Genomic DNA, 20,970 nt, shown 5'->3' with positions numbered 1-20,970 from the left:
AACTGGGTGTATAGCTACGCCACTCGCCGCTAATATAGTGCCATAGCACCCGTGTGCCCAGGTGCGCCCCCTTCACGTGGTACAAAGCTGCTCCCCTCTCCTAGCAGCACAGATAGCCACTCTAGTGTGCCTGGGTTCTCCCCCTCCCAAGAGTGGGTGTGTAGATGCACCCCTCCTGCAGCGCCCCTCCCCTGCAGTTCCTGCCTCGTCTGCCCCTGAGTCACTGCCCTGCCTTCTCCCTCCCCCTCGGTCGGGCAGGAGGCGTGGATCGGGGGGCGTGGAAGGCAGAGGAGGTCGGGCGGGGGAAGCTGCGCGCACCAACCGGCTTTTACAGACACAAAAGAGTCTGATCGGCCTCTGGTGTCCTAGGCAGTTTAGGGGGTGTGGTGGGGCTCCTAGTCTGACCGTCTGCCTGTACCAACGAGGTCACCCACCCCTGTGCCAGGCCGATTACCTCAAGGAAGCACGGGGTCCCAGCCGTACCAGGCACCTGTACAAGGAGACCCCGGTGCCCCACCCATTCATCGGTGCCACCTGCCCCGCCCCTCCCCCACCCCAGTGCCAGCAGAGCATCGTCCGACACCTGCACCGGGAGTCATCCAGTGTAGGGCAGGAGCCAGCCATCCCGCGCACCATGTCGGCGTTCGCCTGCCTGGATTACTTCGCCGCCGAGTGCTTGGTGTCCATGTCGAGCGGGGCCGGGTTGCACCGTCCGAGGGTGCTGGTGGAGCAGGAGCCGCGCCCCCCACGGGATCTGCCTCCCGGCTCCCCGGGCCACCACGAGGATCAGCGCGCCCCTGCCCAGCCCACGGACCTCCGCCCTCCGCGAGATCTGACGCCTTGCTCCGCAGGACAGCCCATAGATCTCCGGTCCCAGGGACGCCCTCAGGACACGCGGCCCTCGGGTCACCCCGAAGACCACCGCCCACCAGGGCGCCGCTCCCCGGATCCGGGCTCCACGCGCGAGGACCACGAGGTGCGGGACACGCTGCTGCGTGGCAGCGTGGGGGGCAATCTGCGGGCAGTGGCCGCCCTCCTGCCCGGGCTTCGGCCGGGGTCTGGGATGTCGGAGAGTAGCAGCGCCTCCTCCTCGGCCGGGGACCTGGAGAGTGGCTACACTACGCTGTCCGAGGGTCCCCCAACCCCAGCGTCTGGGACGCCCCTCCCGGGCACACCGGCCAAGCGCCACCACTGCCACTTCCAGGGCTGCGACAAAGTGTACGGAAAGTCCTCGCACCTCAAGGCACACATGCGGACCCACACAGGTGAGCGAGCGGGGAACGGGTGAGGGGAGGACACGAGGGCAAGGGCGGGGTGCTGAGCATGCTCTGGAAATGCACCCGTGCGCGCCCATCACCGTAAGCGCTAACAATGAAAGGGAGGGGCAAGTGCTGGGACGCTCCTGCCGCGTGCTAGCCAGGGCCGCGGCAGCAAGCAGGCAAAAGAGAGCCATCCACTGCTCTGATTATCCAACCACTAGTGTACCAACTGGTGGGCACTACCCTGGCTGCTAAAATCCCCAACCAGAGTGGTGGTCTCTGGTGCCCTGATCACTAGCCAGTACGCTGATACATGACTATCTAGAGTACTCATGTTCTGAGAACTAGCTAATCCCGTGTTGGTGGCGCTGCTCTTCATGGAATACCCTTGTGTCAGGCCACGTAGAACCCACTGATCATAGTATACCATTATACCACGCCTGCAGCTATGGGATATCCAGCTACTGTAACCTGACACCTCCCCTTCCACTGACCTCTGTTAACTCCAAACTACTTGTGCATTGGGTCTGTTGCTGCTTAGCTAGGTCAAAACTATAAAAATCCATATACAAATAAGTGGTATGTTGCTCAGATCACAATCTAGGGGACTAATGCTAACCAGGATCCCGATGGCCTACTTGATCACGTTGGCAGGGAACTTGTGTTCAGATGACTGATCAGAGTACGGATGTTCCACTGTTTTTCTGTTGAGATGGTGGACCATGGTACCAATACTCTCATCACTGACCAGGGTCCTGATGTAAGGATCACTGGCCAGGGTATTCTTGATTTCCTGGCTAACCAGAAACTTCATACATTCATTACTGACCAAGATGTCAATGATCTAATAATTAGCTATGTTTTAAATATACCATTTCGTAATGCGAGTAGCCACTGTTGGCTATATATATAGCTAAAGGTATTTAACATTTAAGACTGACAAGTATGTGATTGGGCACATGCCTGGGGGTACTAATACCAGCCTTGCTGATATGGGCGTTGCTATGCAAGCTAAAGGTAGCCCCTCTCACTGGGCCAAAACCATAATGTAAAAACAAAAATTGTTTGGATTGGTAACAGTGATTTGTAGATTTTCTTACAAAATGTTTTTTATAGATGATGCAGGAAAAAGGTGTGATAATTTTAGCGGAAAAATCTCAGTAACATTTTTTAAGTGATACAACTGGACACTGTTCATATATCAGCTATCCTTATATGACACATGCGGCTACTAACCTTCAAGAACACAGCCAGCAACGTGGAATCATTTTAGCCTGGAGGGAATCATGCTATGATTAGCAAGCTAACGGGGGCCTAACTTACTGGAATACTAACAGGATCAACACCAATCAGACGATAGAAAGGCTGACCAAAGAGCTGTTGATCATCCAATCAACTGAGGCCCTGATGATCGCTCAATTAACCAGCAACCTAACAATCGGACAACTAACAAGGGGGTATGACTTTCCTGTCGGGCCACTTTTCAAGTTCCATGCTACTAGCCAGCCATAAAAAGTCACTTGCCGCCTTCATTCTAAACATACACACATCACATCATTTCTTACTCTTCAAGAGTACGCTTCATCTTCTGCCCCCCATCAATCATTGCCCAATCTGATCCCTAACCTGTAAACACAAACTCTGCTGAAATGTTATGTACCGTACATACTAAGATTCCACAAATATTGTAACCAAATAGCCTTTACAGAAGATCACTTGCTATACGTGAAAACAACTGATCTTTGTCAACTGGTGTATATATCCAACAATGTGCCCCAAATCCACTATTGATAAATAATGTTGCTCATGTGACCATTGACCTAATTAAACCCTTTTCTCTTATAGTCCATACGAAATGCTTTGTGCAGTGGTCCTCTACTCGCAAAGCAAGTTTCATACTACACAAATGCATACATTAATCAAGCGATTTAATGACAGACCACTAACCAGGTAAGTAAGCAGAGCGCTGATGGTGAGTGGTTTTGCCTGGACGCTGATAATGGGGCACCTAACCAGGGCATTAAGAATGACACAGCTAAGCATGGTGCTGATGATCAGGCAGCTCACTAGGGTAGTGGTGATTATGTAACTTACCAGGGCATTTATATAACAATATATTTAGAGACATCCCCCAACGTGGGGATTTCACCTCCACTGCCCCCAGTTAGAGTGCTACACAATATATCAGTCATTTAATTCAGTCTAGCCATGTCTATGACTCATATAGAGCCACTTGGACCCCAAGCCCACTGTGCCACCAATAAGTCAAGAACCAGGCCAGGGTTTACAGAAATAATAAATATGTATTAAATAATAGGTTCAATGAATATTTTCACCACGTGATTACACACACCACCTTCTCTGTGGCACAATATAAGCTTCAATACAAAAACAAATATTTTGGATTTCACTTTTCATGTACATGGAGCACGGGCCTAATAAACTGTGCAAACCCCCTGCCCCTCTCCTGGGTAGCCGTACTTTGTTTTCTGTGTCTCTGCAACTGTTTCTCTGCATTTCTGTTGGGTGAATGTTATTGGCCTCTATCACTGTTCTTTGTATTTCTCCTGCATTTCTGCACTAGGTGAGTGTTCCTGGGTGTGCTTGCAAATGGATTGCTGTGCCCACTAGGCCTTTCTCCTCTTCTCTTGGTTCCCTCTTACTCTGTCATCACTACTGTTGCCTTCAGGCCTTTTTCATCTCTAGGTTGAGCTAAGCCTGGTTGTCTCCCACCAATGTTTCCCACTTACTGCCTGTTGCTGCCCTTGGTACTTGTCTCTGCCTGCGCTCTGTGGTTGCCTGTTACCTCCAATCCAGGCTTTCCCATCGCTGACGCCTAAGTCGGTGCTTCCTCCAGACAGACTCTCACCGACATCCTCCTTGTCGTTCCGTCTCCCGACTTTTGGACCATATGGTCGCACTTCTTCCTCATCTTCTCCCATTAATAGTGGCGCCCGGTGGGAGGTCCTCTTGGCCTCCTTCCAGTCCTCCAGAGATATCATTAATATCTATCTAAACGGCACCGTCATGGTCCAGGACCCTCAGTCCAATCTCCTACTATTTGATAGGCGCCTCCCTTGCCTCATCAACTTCCTTCTCCTGCAATTCCTTCTACCACTTCTCTGGCTCTTCTGACACCTCCCTCTTCTACTGTTCTGGCTCCCATACCATCTACTACCTCTGGCTCCTCGGCCACCTCAGTCCTCCACCGCTCTGGCACTGTTGCCATCCACTACCAGTCGGGCTCCTCTGCCGCCTCCTTCCTCCTATCTGGCTCCTCGGCCACTTAATGGGTACTCCTCTCCCCTGTACCTCTCCCAGAAGTCTTTAAAAAATGGGACCTGCTACACTCCACTCTCGCTCTGCATTCAGACACTCCTCTGACATCTGCCACCTCCTGGAACTCCTGGACCTGGATGTTCTCGCTATTACTGAGACATGGTTTAAGGCCAGCTCTATCATGAGTTTTGCCACACTCCTCCCTGAGGGCTACAAGATACTCCCTAGGCCCAGAGGCAGAGTGGCCCTGATCTTTACTGAGTGGATCCCTGCTTCCATCAACCCCACTCAGACCTATTCCTCTTTTGAATGCCTGGTCTGCAGGCGCTCTATTTCTCCTGGCCTCTTTCTGACCTTGGCCACCATCTACAGGCCATCCTCTTTTTCTCTGAATGGCCTCCTCTCTCCTTTCCTCTACCTCCTTGGGGATTTCAACATCCACCTGCACTCTCCAGACTCCTGGGTTTTTCCGCAACCTATGTGACTCACTTTCCCTCTTCATTCTACCCTCTGATCCTACTCGCTCTGCTGGACACACCTTGGATGTTCTCATCTCTTCAGACATCTCTCTCCCGGAGTGACCACTTTATTGTTTCTTATCACTTGAAGCATCTTGTCCCCCTTAGTAAAGGCCCACCCAGCACTGCCACATTTGTTTGCAGTCTTTCGACCTATGAAGCAAGTGTCAGTGGCCACTTTCCCTCCCTCACCTACTCCTACTCCTGCGGCTGACTCCTATTCTGACACAGCCCTTTCCAACCTTCACCTTTCCATCTCTCACACTATAGAGATCCTTGCCCCTGTCATGAGGATCTGCCTGAAGCCTGTCACCAAGTGCAACTCATGGCATAACTCCCACCTGGCCACTCTGAAACGCAAGTGCAGAGTAGCTGAACGGAAGTGGGGCGCTTCGGTTGCACCCTCAGACAAACTGGCCTGCCGCCTGCTCCAAAGGCAATACATACTCTCCATCTTCTCTAATAAGAGGGTCCATTTTCAAGCCTTTCCCTCTGTTGTCTCAAACACTGCCAAACTTTTCAGAATCTGCAAGGAGCTGCCCAACCCTACTGCAGTATCTACCTCTTCTATTCCTCCCTAGGCCCTCTGCACAGCTCTGGCTAAGGACCACATTGGTTCTCTTTCTTGAGCCTTGGCTGATTTCTGTAATCACTCCTTTTGCGTCTGGATATTTCCCCTCTCTTCTCGAGCACTCTCTTGCGCTCACCCTACTAAGAAAGCCTTATGCCGACCCACCATTCCGGTAAACTATGAACCCATCTCTGTCACTCCTTTACTGGGCAGACTCCTGGAGAAGTTGGCTAACTCTCCACACTGAATCTGTTGGTTGTCTCCATGACCATCAGTTTGGCCTTAGAGCAGCCAGAGGCACAGAAACTGCACTCCTGAACACCCGTGAAGATCTGTTCTCTAATCTTGACTCTAGCTCTCCCTCTGTCCTCATTCTCCTCTATCTTTCCTCTGCATTTGAAACGGTCAACCACAAAATCCTGATTACTCATCTCCGTGCTACCCTGTGCATCATGGATCTGGCCCTGGCATGGCTGACCTTCCTCCGGGACCGACCTTCCCAGGTTCAGCTTGGGGCTTTTCTCTCCACCACCTCTCTCTCCACACGTGGTGTTCCCCAGGGCTCTATCCTTTCCTCCTAGCTCTTCAATGTCTTTCTGGGCCCTTTTGGCCTCCCTGATCTCTACCTTTTACTCTAACTTTTAGTGTTAGGTGGATGACACACAGCTCTCTTTTAAGCTACCCTCGGCCTCCTCGCTCATCCGTGACTGTCTATCCGCTATTCAGGCATGGTGCACCTCTAAATAGCTCTGCTTTGATGCCAGTAAGACTCAGATCCTTCTCATTGGGACTCCTGCTCCTGCTTTTCCTCTCTCGCTCTTGCCGCCTTCCTTGTGCCCTCTGCCCTCACCCTCTTGTGAGGCAAAAAACCTTGGGGTCATCTTCGACTCCCTTCTCTCCACGCACCAAGGACCGTTCTAAGAAGGCCCATTTCCAGCTGTACCTCCTTTTTTCGCCTTCCCCCAGCACTGTCTCCAGAGCCCTCGTTCTCTCTAGGCTGGACTACTGCAACAGCCTCTTTCTCAATCTACCTAACTCTACTCTTCACCCTCTTCAACTCATCCAGAATAGGACGCAAGACCTATCCCTGGCCTCAAGCCCAGAAACGTTGTCTCTCCGGCCCTGAAGTCGCTCCACCGGCTCCCGGTGGTGGCAAGGATCAAGTTTAAGACCCTCTGCATCGTCCACAATGTTTTCTGGGGCCGGGCCCTCACTTACTTCAACTCTCTCTTCCTAAGTACCTTCCTCCTAGAGCCCTCCACTCATCTACTTCTAATTCTCTGCTGGTGAGTCACTTCTCCAACCAGAGAATGGTGAGTAGATTTCTCTCCTGTGCAGGTGCCTCCCTCTGGAATGGCCTTGCTGCCTCTCTCTCTGCCATGAGCCGGATCTCCTAAAGTTCCTGAAGCTCCTCAAGACCTTTCATTTCTCCTCTTCCTTCTCGCTCCCTCTCCCCTGCTAACCTTCCCTTGCTCCTGCTCTGTCTGCTGACTGGCTGCTCGGTGTCCTCTGAGACTAACAGGACACCAGCCCCCAACCAGTCCCCTGCACTTGCCACCTGGGCCACCTTGGACTACTGGACTTGGATTGCCCCCTGTAGTTCCAGCCTTCCTTACACTTAACTCAGGGCCCTGCTGCTCTGGGTGCACTTCGCCCTTTGCCCTCTCCCCCGCACTTCCTGTTGCGCACTTGCACGATCTAAATGACACTAGGCCTAGTAAGATAGTTTGTCTTGTCCTCCCTTTGTTACCCCTCATTTGCTAATCAATCAAACAAAACCCCTGAGTGTCAAAATTAAACTATACCATGGAACATTACAAGATCATGAGCATTATCATTCCTTGATAACGTTTACATTTAAACCAATTGCAGCACCTTTCTATTTTCAAAAGCAATTTCACACATGCAACACTTTGTTTAATTCGCCTGAGTGATTGAAAATGCTACCAGTTTTGAAAACACCACAGACTTTTGATAATATTTTGGATTGATAGAATCCTTCTTCATTCTTCACCCTCAGGCATTCTAAAATCTCTCTTCTATCAGGGTCACTTTCTCTCAGAAGAGTGCATTTTTCAACTAGGAATTACACTTTGTTTCAATTAGCAAAGCACTTCTCTACCCAACACCAAGAACCCAGACATTCAGCACCCCTCTGCTTAAAGGCCAGATCTGAGGAATGGCGACAGTTAGTAATTTCGTTTTTAGACCAGTACCTCCCCCTCCCTTTATGGAATTCTTGGGTTATAATACTAATATTATAATTGGTAATTTATAACACGCTTAATACCCAGAGGTTTCTAAGCACAGACCCTGGAATCGAACCTTTGTTGCTCCACGTCATTTTGCTTTCTAGGCAAATGCTTTGCCCCCGAGCTATCCTCCCGAGACCTGGAAAATAGGTGTACCCAATTAAATTAACAGAGTGTTGTTATTATTCACAGCGAGGGTGCAGTTTTAATTTTTTTTTAATGTTAACAAAATCATCCCGTGTTATTTAGCTATAGGTGAATTAATTGAATTATTATTTAACAAAATATTCTAAGAATCTACTTCCATGCCACCCACCCATTAAAAAAAGGAAGGTATTAAACGCATCCCAACACTTGGTTCTGTTTGCCAAACTACTTGCACTGGATTTGTGGGGTTGGCTCTCAGGAAAGAAATAAGAGCTTCAGGATCCTCCCATGGGGAAGCACACGAGTGCAGAGTGGTTGACAGATTGTGTCAGACAGTGCCACTGATTCTATATAAATCTTAAAAGAATATTTTTCTTTTTTGGTTTACTTATAGAGCAGTTCAGTTAAGGGAACGCCCACAACCGATGGCCTTACTATAAAGTAGGAAAACAGAATCCTTTGTTATGAAGGCATCTCGCAAACATAAAGAAAAGACAAGTTCACAGTATTTATTAGCCAGCCTTTTTGTATTAACACATTAAATATGTTTCTTAGTGACATAGAAACTCTGGTGTGTTAGTAAAAGGGGACTTGATATCCTCACAATTCTGTCTACGTGCCTCATGTCCTGACAATTGTGTCCAATATGCCAACTCTATGGCCATAAGTTTTGCCCGCTGGGCTTTTTCCAGGGAAATTTTTAATATATTACCTTTTATCTTTCAAAATGTTCTTCCATACAGGGCATTCTCTTCTTACACTCGTCACCATCCAATGAGTTAAACAAATCTTCTTCCAAGCTTTCAATCTCCTTTCTATCTAATTTAGCTAACTTGATCAGAGTTTCAATCATTTTAAAAGAGTGCTAATTCTTAGCAACCAATATGGAGCCAGTAAAACATTTCTATTCATCTTAACAATTAGTAAACAATGTAATCTATTCAAATTTGCCTTGGAAAAAGCCCAGTAGGATATATATCGAACGGATATATATGTATATATTTTAATTCAGCGTATCATGGCAGATTAATTAGGATGACTCTCATCTCGGCCGGAGGTTGCATGGGCAAAGTGTGCTTTTATGCCACTTGCACACAAATAACAGTTATTATCACCACATTTTATACACAGTTGCATCATTTACTAATTACTACCTCCCCGAGTTACGGCCTTGTGACATTTTATGGAGCGCTAGAAATGCATTTTAAGTTGTAACTCTGTCCCCAATGTCGAATTTTGATGGAACAGCCTTGGAATACACTTTAAAATGATACATGTGCCATTTATCTAAGTATCACGGTTTGAAAGTTAATGGGCACAACGTGATTCCTAATATAAACCTACGGGAACATAATTACATACACATGATTCTGACCATCAAACTGCCCCCTATGTTTCATTTCTTGTTTGAGGTTTCATTTCTTGAAACATATGCTCCATGCCTCTGCTGCTTATTGTTGATTTTAGCCTGGTGTAAAGTCATCAGCCTTTGTTCACTCAGGGCTAATGGGTGATCTGTGACTTATCTCAGGGAACAAGCCTCAATAAAATCCCTTCCAGGTTGCTTGAGTGTTCTGAATAGAAACTGAATCCATCTCAGGAAATAGAAACTTAGTAATTCCTCTAGCAACAGACTCTTATATTTGTGAAGGTTACATTTCCTTTGAAACATGAGGCCTTTTTAATGTGGCAGCTGAAATTAAATACTGCCTTTTCAATCTGTTGTATTTACTTTCAGCATGACATCAATGTCCACTTTACTTTATGATCTACATTTGAATGGTTTAGGCCAGATAGTTTCACTGTCAAACAGTTCCTTTCCTTCCAAACGATCGAATGCCCACATTTTCAAGGCATCTATCTATCTTTTGTCAGCAAGGCTGCCGGTGTTGAAAGTAGGCCTCGGTCACTTGGAATGAGTGGTGCCTTCAAGTCTTTGAATTTCACATGCTTTTACTTTTCAATGTACACCGCGTTTTAATGTGTGGCAGTTGCGAGTAAAATGCTGCCTTTTTTGTCTATCAGCCTTTCCCGTTCCGTTCTGCAGCCTGGTTCATTTTTGACATGTTCCTTGCTTCAATTGCAGAAGTACCTACATTGAATTTACTAGGCCCATTAGCAGTGTTGCAATTTTTAATGCTGGCTTTTCAGTCTGCCAGTGTGCCTTCTCATTACAAGAAGGTATTTCTGCACCTTTTGGGCCTAAAATGGCCTTTCAGTTCATTTGATCATTAAACCCTACATTAATGATTAGACAATTCATTAGTGAACCAGGAGAAAACTAATAGGAAGGGAACTGATAATGAGGCGCCAGATCAGGGCACTGAAGAAGAGGCAAGGAGCAGATATGAGTGAGGTAAATGATCAGGATACTGGTAACAAAGCACCTGGGCACTAATGGTTAGGTGATTGACCACAGGGCTGGTGATCAGCAGCTAGCCAGTATACTGATAATGACACTCTTAACTAGGGGACTTGTGGCCAGCCATCGGCCATTGAGTGCAAGTTAACAATCAGGACTATTGCCCCAACAGCTAGGGAGGAGCTAATGATTTTTCAGTTTATACATCACAAAGAACCACGAAATTGGTGACCACACAACTAACGCAGGGGATGCTGAATACACCCATGGTACTAAAAACTACACAATAGGGGAATTGGAGACCAGAAAAGTAATCATGGTACTGGTGACCAGTCACAAATAACCAAACAACTAACAATGTTTTTGATAAAGCATCTATGTATCCCAATTAGATGGATCGCAATTAGGCTCTTGGTGGAGATCAGTTGCTAGTCAAACACCCTCCCAACCTCAAAGGGTTTCAGGGAACTGCAGACTAGGTCTCTAATTAGGGGGATGATAATCTGGCAATGATGATCAACTATAGAGGATACTAGTCCAGTAATGTGGTCATTGTTGGGGCAAGTGTTGATGGTACTGGTCATTACACTGAGAGCTGAACCAGGGTTCCTAATTACGGCAAGTGGCCACAGGAAGCCGAGGTGTACTATGATATCTTTGTTTTTTCAGTTTTGTGAGTAAAACAGAAGCCAAATACGCAATTGGATTTATAAAATTCCCATTTAGGAAAGCACATTGTGGGGGGCAGATGGGGATTCTGGGAGACGTTTAACAAGCCTACAAATACCATCCTCATGTTTAAGATTGCACTGTAAATGGAAGTCCTATTTTAAACGCTGTTGGATCATTTTCATTACAATAGTAGATTGCATGGGGGACTGTCTCCATTTGCACATAAGTGTAAAAGGTCCCCTCTGTACTGTGAGGTGAGTCCTGCATGTACTGGAAAATCACCTTTTACTCTTCACTTTTCATGGAAAAGTGTAAATGCCCGCCACATTTAACGATGTGGAAGTCCATTACTGTGGATTTCTTTTGTGTATATGGAATCTGGCTGCTTTTTTTTTTTTACCAGTGGTAGTTTCATGGGGAATTTTATTTTGTTGATTTATTTATTAGGTATTCATAATGCTGTGCCTTGAAACACCATTTGCTGTATAGGCGCAAGACAAAGGAAGGAGGGGGACAGGGGTGAAGAATAACAAAACGGTCCTACTGGGTCTTGTGAACATTTGGACCGTGCAAGTGCAGTAACGGGAAGTACAAGGGTGTGGGGAAGTTGGAGAGGTGCCTGTCAGAGCGGGCGTACTAATGCTACTTATATTATTTATTTATTGTAGCATTTATAGCAGTGCCCAAGACCCTGAGTTATCATGGCGCTGTTTACAATAAGTGCAATTGATAAGTTAAAGAAGCCTGCTTTGGCAGAGCCGCACCCCATGGCACGGGGAGGCTACATCAAATATGCAGGTACAGATGGGTACAATGTAACATTAGGATGAGTGCACAATTTGGGAAAGCCTCACCTCACAGTACAGGGGCTGCTATGCAGGTATAAATGAGTAAAATGCAACATTAGGATGGGTGCACAGTTTGGGAAAGCTTCTCCTGGTCATGGGGGTTAATCCAGTGGTTAAAGGTAGGACTACAGCACAGGGCTGAGAATGTCAGTCCAGTGATGACAGGTTTACAGCTTGGGAAAGCCTCACCTCATGGTACAGGCACTACGTCAGGCGTGCAAACCAGTATAATAGGCGGGATCCGTTAACAAGTTTAATGAACAACAAGTATACACAGTCAGGGAGAGTCTCACCTCGGGTTGCAGGGGCTATTTCAGGTGTACAAACCGGCTTGATGGGTTAAGTCAAAAAGTGAACAGCCTGGCAAGGCCTCACCTCTTGGTGCGGGGGGCTGCATTGGAAGAGTACATTTTGGTGCTAGAGGATCATAGGGGTCAAGTCAAAGATGATAGTAAGCTGAAGAAAGGTTATCCGCTAGGCCAGTAAGCAGGCAGGGTAGTTCAGGTGGTGTCATGAGCGTAAGGAGGTGAAGTATATGTTGGAGCAAAGAAGGATGGTGGAGGTCCCAACCTCTTGCCACAGTAGATCTTAGAGGGATACTGCACAGGAATGCTGGCAAACTAAGGACACAATTGTTGGCAACCACGCTTATCTGCATAACTCTTACTTGTTGGTACGTAGTGCATCCAAAGGGATCCTTACAATGTGAGGGTGGATGGTAAACAAACATAGGGTAGCGACTGGGATAGGATCAATAAATGAAAGGGGTTTGGCCAGCCAGACAGGAGCTTAGCAAGACCTTGTGCTCTTACCATAGCTGCAGGCGTGGTATAATGGTATACTATGATCAGTGGGTTCTACGTGGCCTGACACAAGGGTATTCCATGAAGAGCAGCGCCACCAACACGGGATTAGCTAGTTCTCAGAACATGAGTACTCTAGATAGTCATGTATCAGCGTCCTGGCTAGTGATCAGGGCACCAGAGACCACCACTCTGGTTGGGGATTTTAGCAGCCAGGGTAGTGCCCACCTTATGTGTGGGCCTTAGGAGCGGGCCGGCTTGCAGGATTGGTCCAGGTGATAAAGTTAGCAGCCAATCCGCATTCGTCATTTATATAGTGCCCTTTTCCCATTTGTATGGCCTCAATATGCTTTCTGGTTGGAACGCCGTCGGTGATCGCAGTCCATGTGTAGGAGGTTCTAAGAGTTTAAATGAAAAGATGTATGTGTGCATTTTTGCTGGGTTAGGACTTAGGTGGGCTGGTTAGGCTCCAGTAAGCAGCCCGGAGGTCCTGCACGTAGGTAGGTGCTGTTTGTGGTTTGGGATAGGGTGCTAGTTCTGAAATTCTGATGTGTGTCCAGCTTGTTGCTTTATACTAATGGAAGGGGTGTTGAGGGATGTCAGGATTTTCAGTGTGGACGGCTATGTATGCTGCTAGACGGGAATAGAAGAGCCTGACCTGCATTCTAGGGTGCATGGATGGGTAGCCGTGCCTGTGTCCACAGATGTGGTGTAAGGTATAAGTACCATATGCTTGGATGGAGTTCGACTGCAGTATTCCTTTTCTTGGGCCAGTGCAATCAGCTCGGCTCATATTTCGTGGTCTCCCTGGAATTAAAATCTGAGAATCGTGGAACTGCAGAGGACGTACATTTTTGGAAACAGACTTTTTTCTTTGCCTCAATGCTCTTTGTTATGCTTGCAGGAGTCATGGCTAACGGCATGCCCAATAATAGATGGCTATGTGGTTCTAAGTGGGGATGCTACTTGGGGAGGACACGGTCTCCCAGTGGAGGGTCTGCTATGTGCTTTGAAAAACAGTACTGGCCTAAAGATGTCCAGCATTGAAGCAAATAGGAGGGATATTCAAGTAGCAATTGTTTATTTGTAAGTGTTTCAGGCACAACCAGGTTAGGAAAGGGAGACAAAGGGGAGACAAGACAGAATTTACTAACCCTAGTAAATTCAGGTCATGCAAGTGTACAGACGGAAGTGCAAGGAAGGGGGTGGGGGGAACAAGTGCGCCCAGTCCAGCTGGGCCCTGGGTTAAGTGCAGAGAGGTTACCCCTCTCATGGAACGTATGCTGAAAGTGCAAGTAATGCAGAGGCCCGGAGGCAAGTGCAAAGACTGGCGGGGGAACCTGGTACCTGTGAGGCTCTGGAGGTGAGCCCGGCGACCAGTCAACAAAAGCTGAACAGAGTTAGGGGAGAGATAGAGGGGTGAGGCGGGATAGAAAGCGGGAGGAGGTTAGCAGGGGAGAGGGAAAGAGAAAGCGGAAGAGAAGAGGAAGGTCTTAAGGAGTTCCGGCTCAAGGCAGAGAGAGACAGGAAGGCTGTTCCAGAGGGAGGCACCTGCAGAGGTTAAAGATCTTCCCCCAAATCTCTGCTTGGGAAAAATGACTCACCCTCAAAGAATTGGAGGACGAGAAGCAGAGGGCTCTAGAAGGAGAGTATTTAGGAAGAGAGTGTTGTAGCTGGTGCGGGCCTTGGCCCCAAAAAGCCTTGTGGACTATGCAGAAGGTCTTGAACTTGATACTAGCAGCCACAGGGAGCCAGTGGGGGGATTTCAGCACCAGAGAGATGGGGTCCCTGAGCTTGAGGCCAAGGATAAGTCTTGAGGTTCTGTTCTGGATGAGTTGTAGCGGACGGAGAGTAGAAGTAGGAAGATTGAGAAAGAGGCTGTTGAAGTGGTCCAGCCTAGAGAGCACCAGGGCTCTGGAGACGGTGAGCCTGAGGGGAAGGTGGGAAAAGGTACAATACCTCTGAGGAGGTACAGTTGGTAGTGGGACTTTTTGGAGACGTCCGAGATGTCAGAAGAGCAGGAGAGAGTAGGGTTGAAACCCCGCAGATTTTTTGCCTCCCTAGCGGGTGGGGGAGCAGGACCAAAGGAGGCAGACCAGTGAGAAATTGTGCAAGTGGGGGGAGAGGTCCCAATGAGGACGATCTCTGTCTTGAGGCAGAGATTGTTAGCAGAACACCAAGACTGAATTGTGGACAGACCGTCAGGGATGAGCGAGGAAGAGGCTGAGGGTAACCTGAAAGAGAGCTACGTGTCATCTGCATTACATAGAAAGTTAAGAGGTGAAGGTAGAGATCCTGTGGGCCAGAGGAGCCATGTAGACATTGAAGAACCAAGGGTGTAGGTTAGATCCGAGAGAAAGGACCCAAGTTCCACCTGGGAAGGACGGTCAAAGAGAGAGGAGGCAAGCCACGCTAGGGCCAGATCTGTGATGCCCAGGGTATCACAGAGATTGGAGATCAAGATGTTGTGGTTCTCTGTGTCGAAGGCAGAAGAGAGATCGAGAAGAATGAGGACAAAAGGAGAGTTAGAGTCAAGATTTGAAAGCGGGTCTTCACTGGTGTTCAGATAAAGTTTCCGTGCCTCTGGGTGTTCTAAGGCCAGACTGATGGTCATGGAGACAACCAATAGATTCAGTGTGGGGAGTAAGCTGGGAGATGGCTAATTTCTCCAGGAGTTTGCTTAGGAAAGGAGAGATCGGGCGATAGTTTGTCAGGATACAAGGGTCAGCAGAGGGGAAAACTCCAGTGGCGAAAGAGAGGTTGCAGGGGTTGGCCATGGCAGGAGCAAGAGAAACAATGGAGTGGAGGGTGATTGTGGAATCTTGTCTTGTTTTTACTGCTATGTCTGTAATGTATACTTTAACCCGAGATCTGTGGAACTTTTAATATTGTTGAAAGCCTGCTCTGTTCTTGTCAAATGTCTTAGAAAAAGAGGATGCTGAGACTAATATATTGGGCGATTTCAATAGTGAATGCTTGGGTCCCAAATGGTACTATGACGAGAACAGCCTAGAGGCATCTTTAGTGGCGAGGAAAAGAGGGAGGCAGATAAGTGCAGATTTAAAAAGCTGGGACTTAATTCTAGCCAATGGAAATCTAAGGGAAGATAACCCCCCCCAATTTACTTGGGTAAACAGCTTCTCCAGATCCACTTTACAGTATGTAATTTTATCCAAATCTTTATTTTGGAAATGTGACAATTTAAAAGTGAAACCCTTAACATCTAGTGACCATCACATTCTTGTTTTGACCATGAAGCAAAGTGGTCATGATAATCAAAGCACAAATTGCTCAGTGGTGGAAGCTAGCTTTATCACATTGTTTCAGTGATTACATTTTTTTAAATGGACTCCAATGAAGATGGTGCTCTCTCTAACCCAGTCACCTATGATAAGGCAATTCAAAGGGCCTTGGGCAGTCTATATATACCCTGCCGAATTGCTGGCGTAGTAAGAATGCAAATAAGAACCAAGGCTACAGGCACAAGTATGACAGCCTGTTGGCTGAGAAAAATCTATGTAAAACGACTTTGATTGAATAATTAAAAAAAACTAGATTGAACAACTCTGAAATGTTAGTGTTTGGTGGGAAGTTTGGCAGGTTCTCCGCTATTCCCAAGGTTAAATGTTATCAAAAAATGGCCCTGCGCCTGTTGTATGGAGTGGAATCAGGCTTATTGTCCAACATTTGGGGCAGAGTGGAGTCACTGGTGTGGAAAAGGCTACTCTCCCTTCCGAAAGGGTCACAATGTCTTTTGTTAGACACGAGGTGGGCTTGGTTTTGTTGCAAGCACAGACAGACTGGAAGCGGCTGCAGCTTCTGAGATCTTTTCTGCTTCCACCACTGAATTGTGTATTAGTAGAGTTGTGCACAGTGTTGTTTTGCAACTCCTCTAGAGTTTTGACATGATGGTTTCAATGATGCACAAAACTTTTGGCCGAATATGATTTGAATCTTGAGAAATTGGTAGCTGTGCTCATCGATTAAAAAGAAAATTGTTTTTGAACTTGATTGGATTAGGAATACAGAGTCAGCATTGGGGTATCATTTATTTTACAACTTTAAATATGAAATAAGAGCACTCCATGATATGCCTTTCTACTTGAAACAACATCCATCATGGAAACATCGTTGTGCAATGATCTGTTTCAAATTGAATGTAATTCCTACCAGGGAAGTTATGGGTCCAAGACCGGGTATTGAATGCCATTTGCGGGTGTGTAGGTATTGCTCTGTACACATTGAAACAACTCACCATCTTCTTCTAGAATGCCTGGCTTTGGTCGAAATCCGCCCTGAGCTTTTTTGGCGCTTTGTCCCAAATGTAGATTTGATCAACACTGAGTGGTTTGTGCTAAGATTTAAAACAGCTGTGAGTTATCATTGGATATATCCGTTTTTTTTTTAAAATATCTTTGATATGTAATGACAGCGATGTCTAATGATTTAATATGAATTGAATTGTAATTAAGTTTTAACAATGTTTTTATTGTTTTATCTTTGAAACTGTTTATTTTAACCAAATGCAAATAAATAAATAAGAAAATCTGAGCAATGGGAGAAGAGGGCCCCAGAGACGTGGGCGGGGGCTGAGGGAAGGATGTTAGTTTGTTGTGGTATGCCTCAGCGAACGCTACCGGTATCCGTGGGTTATTGGTGGGTAGGAGTGTTGTGTTTGGGTCAGCGTTTCTGTACGCCTATCTAGAGTGTTAGAGGAGGGAGAGAAAAGCCAGGTTTTGGGGGCCTTTCAGAATGCCAGGTGGTTGTCAATATTGCGAATGCGCAAGGGATGATCAGCGCTTGGATGGAGTAAGAGGAACCACCCAGTCTGGAGAAGTTGTAATGTGGGACAACTAGGGGAGATCCTTTGCCAGATCTGAGTGTCTGTGAGGGGTGGTAGCGAGTGACTTTGTCTTGAAGGAATTCCTGCCCGGTGTTGTGGATGAAAGGGGCAGCCATAGGAAAGCAGCCTCTCTGATGCTCAAGGCTCTTTGGAATGTTGGTGGGCATTTTCTTTAAAAGTAATGGTAAAATCGTTTCAATGGATCAGCCCTGCTGGGCTTACCTTGGGTTCAGCAGATGCAGTGGCATAGCATACTCCATCTTAGCGCTTACATGAAAGTGGGAAATGGGGCGAATATGTTTTTGAAGTTTTCTTTACTTTCTCTGGACGCAAAAGGGGCGCTTGACTGCCACACCAGAAGCAGCCAGTGTACTGTAGATTAGATAGTTTACGTGTGCTACTGCTCATGGGGTGGGGAGAGGTGTAGGGGAGCCTATGCGAGGGACTGCCTCACCAAGAGCTGTAGCGTGACTCTTCTGAAACCACTAACCCCGCCCTCTCTCTTCTAACCACCCTCTCCCTGCCTCGTGGGAAGCGCTGCTTGCCGTGGGATCGCTGGCCTCCACCACAGTGTTGCTTGCGTCCCCTTTTTCTTCAGGTCAGGTAGAGCCCGGCTGCTTATTTTCTCTCTGCTCATTATTTTTCTTTATTCTCCAATTCGCACACGTTTTGCCTGGTGATTACGTAAGCATGCCATGATGTGCATGCAAGGAAGCAGGCCCCAAGATGAGTATTTCACCACGTTCCCTTCTTCGGGTCGCTGGCTCCGCAGTTCCCGCCACCCCCTTCCCCTCGTGTCATGAGCCCCTCCTCCCCAAAGCCTTTAGGGAAAAGTGTGTGCGTTTCTCAGAAGTGGGCTGTGAGTGGCTTTGTTTTGCCTGCCAGGGCGGGTTTTTCACTGTACATTGAAATAGAAAAAAGACAAACCCATCCGTAGGTACAAAGAGACGCGTCCCTGCGCTTTTCTTTCAAAAGTTCAGCCGGTGTGCAGACTGCGACATGCGCGCCGCACGCTATATACGCTATATATTCACGACAGTGTACAATATGAATTCCTGCCAGTACGACCTTATTTTGGTTTACGTTTTTTTTTTCTTCTGCTGAGACTCAACAGTTTGGAGACAGTGGAAGGAGCCGAAGGCCGTTATGCAAATGAGCCCGTAAACTGCCGAGGTTTGGTGACCTGCTGTGCACTGTTGCTACAGGGGCCTCGTGGCAGGCAGTATTCGGTGGGTGTGTCTTTTCCGAGGCTCTCGGAATGCCAAGAGATGGAAGGGGGCTCCTTCTGGGACGGGCCACACCACATCATTTTGTATTTCTCTTCGCAGAAATAACTGAAGCAAAAACAGATGTTGGATGCGTATACAGCGGACCCTCTTTATTGTTCGTTTTGTTAGGTCTTTGCGAACAACAAACGAACAATAAAGAGGGTCCGCTGTATACGCATCCAACATCTGTTTTTGCTTCAGTTATTTCTGCGAAGAGAAATACAAAATGATGTGACGTGGCCCGTCCCAGAAGGAGCCCCCTCCCTTTACATGGATTTACTTTCGTACTTTATAAAGGTTTACAACTTGTAATTGTTTCCAATTTAAATATTCATTGTGATGGTGCTAAGGAAGCGTTATGTCGAGGACGTACAACACAGGACAGTGAGATCCAGTATTGGGCTCTTGCACACTCATAATTGTCTTGTTGTGTCCCTTTCTGCACAACTCATGCAAGGGTGGGTCTTCAACATAGCATCCTCATCAACAATTATGGGTAAAATGGCTTATAGGGTACTCTGTCGATTTCCCGGTAGGCCTCTGCACCCTGGGCCTCTTTTGTGGGGTAACATATTTTAATTCCACATTTTCTCATAGGAAAAGTGTTAGACAACTTGACATATGTACTATTGGGCTACTTTGAAAATTATTTCCACAGTCTCTTTTGGTTCCCATTCTACCCGTGTCAACAATACAGTGCAAACTCAGCTTGTCCTGTACCAGCAGGCAAAAACGGAAATTGAAACTCCATGTGGGAGGGTGGTGATGTTTAAGGCCTTGTTGGGCAAGCACATGTCCACACATATTCTGACGCTTGTAAAAAAAAAAAAAAAAAAAGAAGAAATTACAAAAAAACATTTTATTTTTTGCTCTTTGGGTTTTCACACCAATGCAGTTGGGGCCACGGGTGTCCGTTCATAGAGCTTATTGTTGAAGTCACCGGTCTCATGCTTTTTTCCTTCAATTTTTAAACTTTTATATAGCGTGGGCCTGGCCCAAACTAGAATCAGAGCGCCATGAGGAGAAGATGAGAGACATCGGTGGTAGAAAGGACACTCAAGTGGATATTTAGCTAAATAGAAATGGAGCAATATCTAGACGATTAGCTACATTAAGGCACTTACTATGGACCCTAAAAAACAAAAATGCGGCAGCATTGGAAAGGATAAAGTGATGATAATGCTGCCTGGTCTGGGGAAGCATACATCCTTGCACTGGCCCTTCTTGCAGATACCATTTACTGCTCAGTTTGGATGGATTTCAAGTGGTGCAGCAGATGGAACCAATCTCTGCCAATCAGCCATGTCCAAAAGGCAACCATTGATGCTCGAATTCCCCCCCCCCCCGACCCGCTCCCAAGTTATGGGACTTTGAAATGCGCTATGCACCTAACTAGGACCCTAATGTTCAAAATCCCTCTTTGAGAAACACCCCCAACTGGGACTTGGCTTGAGTGTGGACGTTTTTGTGCCTATACTCATGACTAGGAAGACCCAACCGGTCAGCAGCAGGTGAAGGCTGTTCACCCTTTCCCCCATCCCAGCAATGTTGGTGGTACTCCAAAGGAACCCTGTTAGTTCATAGCCCTGTGCCCCCACCCCAATGGTCTTCACCCCTCCTGCTTGGACTCCTTTCAGTGATACTGAACAAATGGGCTCAAATCAGATGTCCTCAGCTGCACCCATCTATAAAAGAATCTCCATAACACTTATCACCAAACAATCATGTCAGCCATTCACACGCAAAGCTACTCAGTCCCTCCTGAATCACTTCAAGGATAGAGAAGGCCACCACCAACAGTTTCCTGGGCATTAAATAACATTATACTCGAAGTCTCTCATGAATAACTCGGTCTCTCACGAATCAAGCACTGTGTCTTTGTGCAAGCGGTGAACCACTAATCTACGACCGAAATGCATCACACTTGCTTGACCCGTTACTCACAGACATGCTGCGTACATATATTCTAAGCCCTGTGGTTGTGTACGTCTACATTGAGTTAATTCCGAGGCTCAGTGCGATGCGATGGCTTAGCCAATTAAGATGGCGTATGAAACTGCCTCACCAAAGGATTTCTAAGATTCATGTCAGCACTGCTGAGGTGGGAGCTCACGTGTGTAAGTGTCATTACTAAACACAAAATCTGAC

At 47.0% G+C, this 20,970-nt stretch overlaps 1 protein-coding gene across 1 annotated transcript in view; it reads left to right on the top strand.

Annotated features, from left to right (window-relative positions):
* Positions 1 to 255: 255 nt before the first annotated feature.
* KLF16 (KLF transcription factor 16) overlaps positions 256 to 20,970 on the top strand; it is a 104,048-nt gene continuing 83,333 nt past the window's right edge. The window contains exon 1 of the mRNA XM_069649492.1: positions 256 to 1,265. Coding sequence (XP_069505593.1) covers positions 635 to 1,265 — 631 coding nt within the window. The 5' untranslated portion in view covers positions 256 to 634. The remainder of the gene's footprint in view (positions 1,266 to 20,970) is intronic.

The sequence above is a fragment of the Ambystoma mexicanum genome, chromosome 1p, assembly GCF_040938575.1.
Source record: "Ambystoma mexicanum isolate Mex_15411 chromosome 1p, UKY_AmexF1_1, whole genome shotgun sequence".
Lineage (NCBI taxonomy): Eukaryota > Metazoa > Chordata > Amphibia > Caudata > Ambystomatidae > Ambystoma > Ambystoma mexicanum.
Note: the sequence above shows the minus strand (reverse complement) of the source record. Positions and strands in the feature narration are given on the sequence as shown.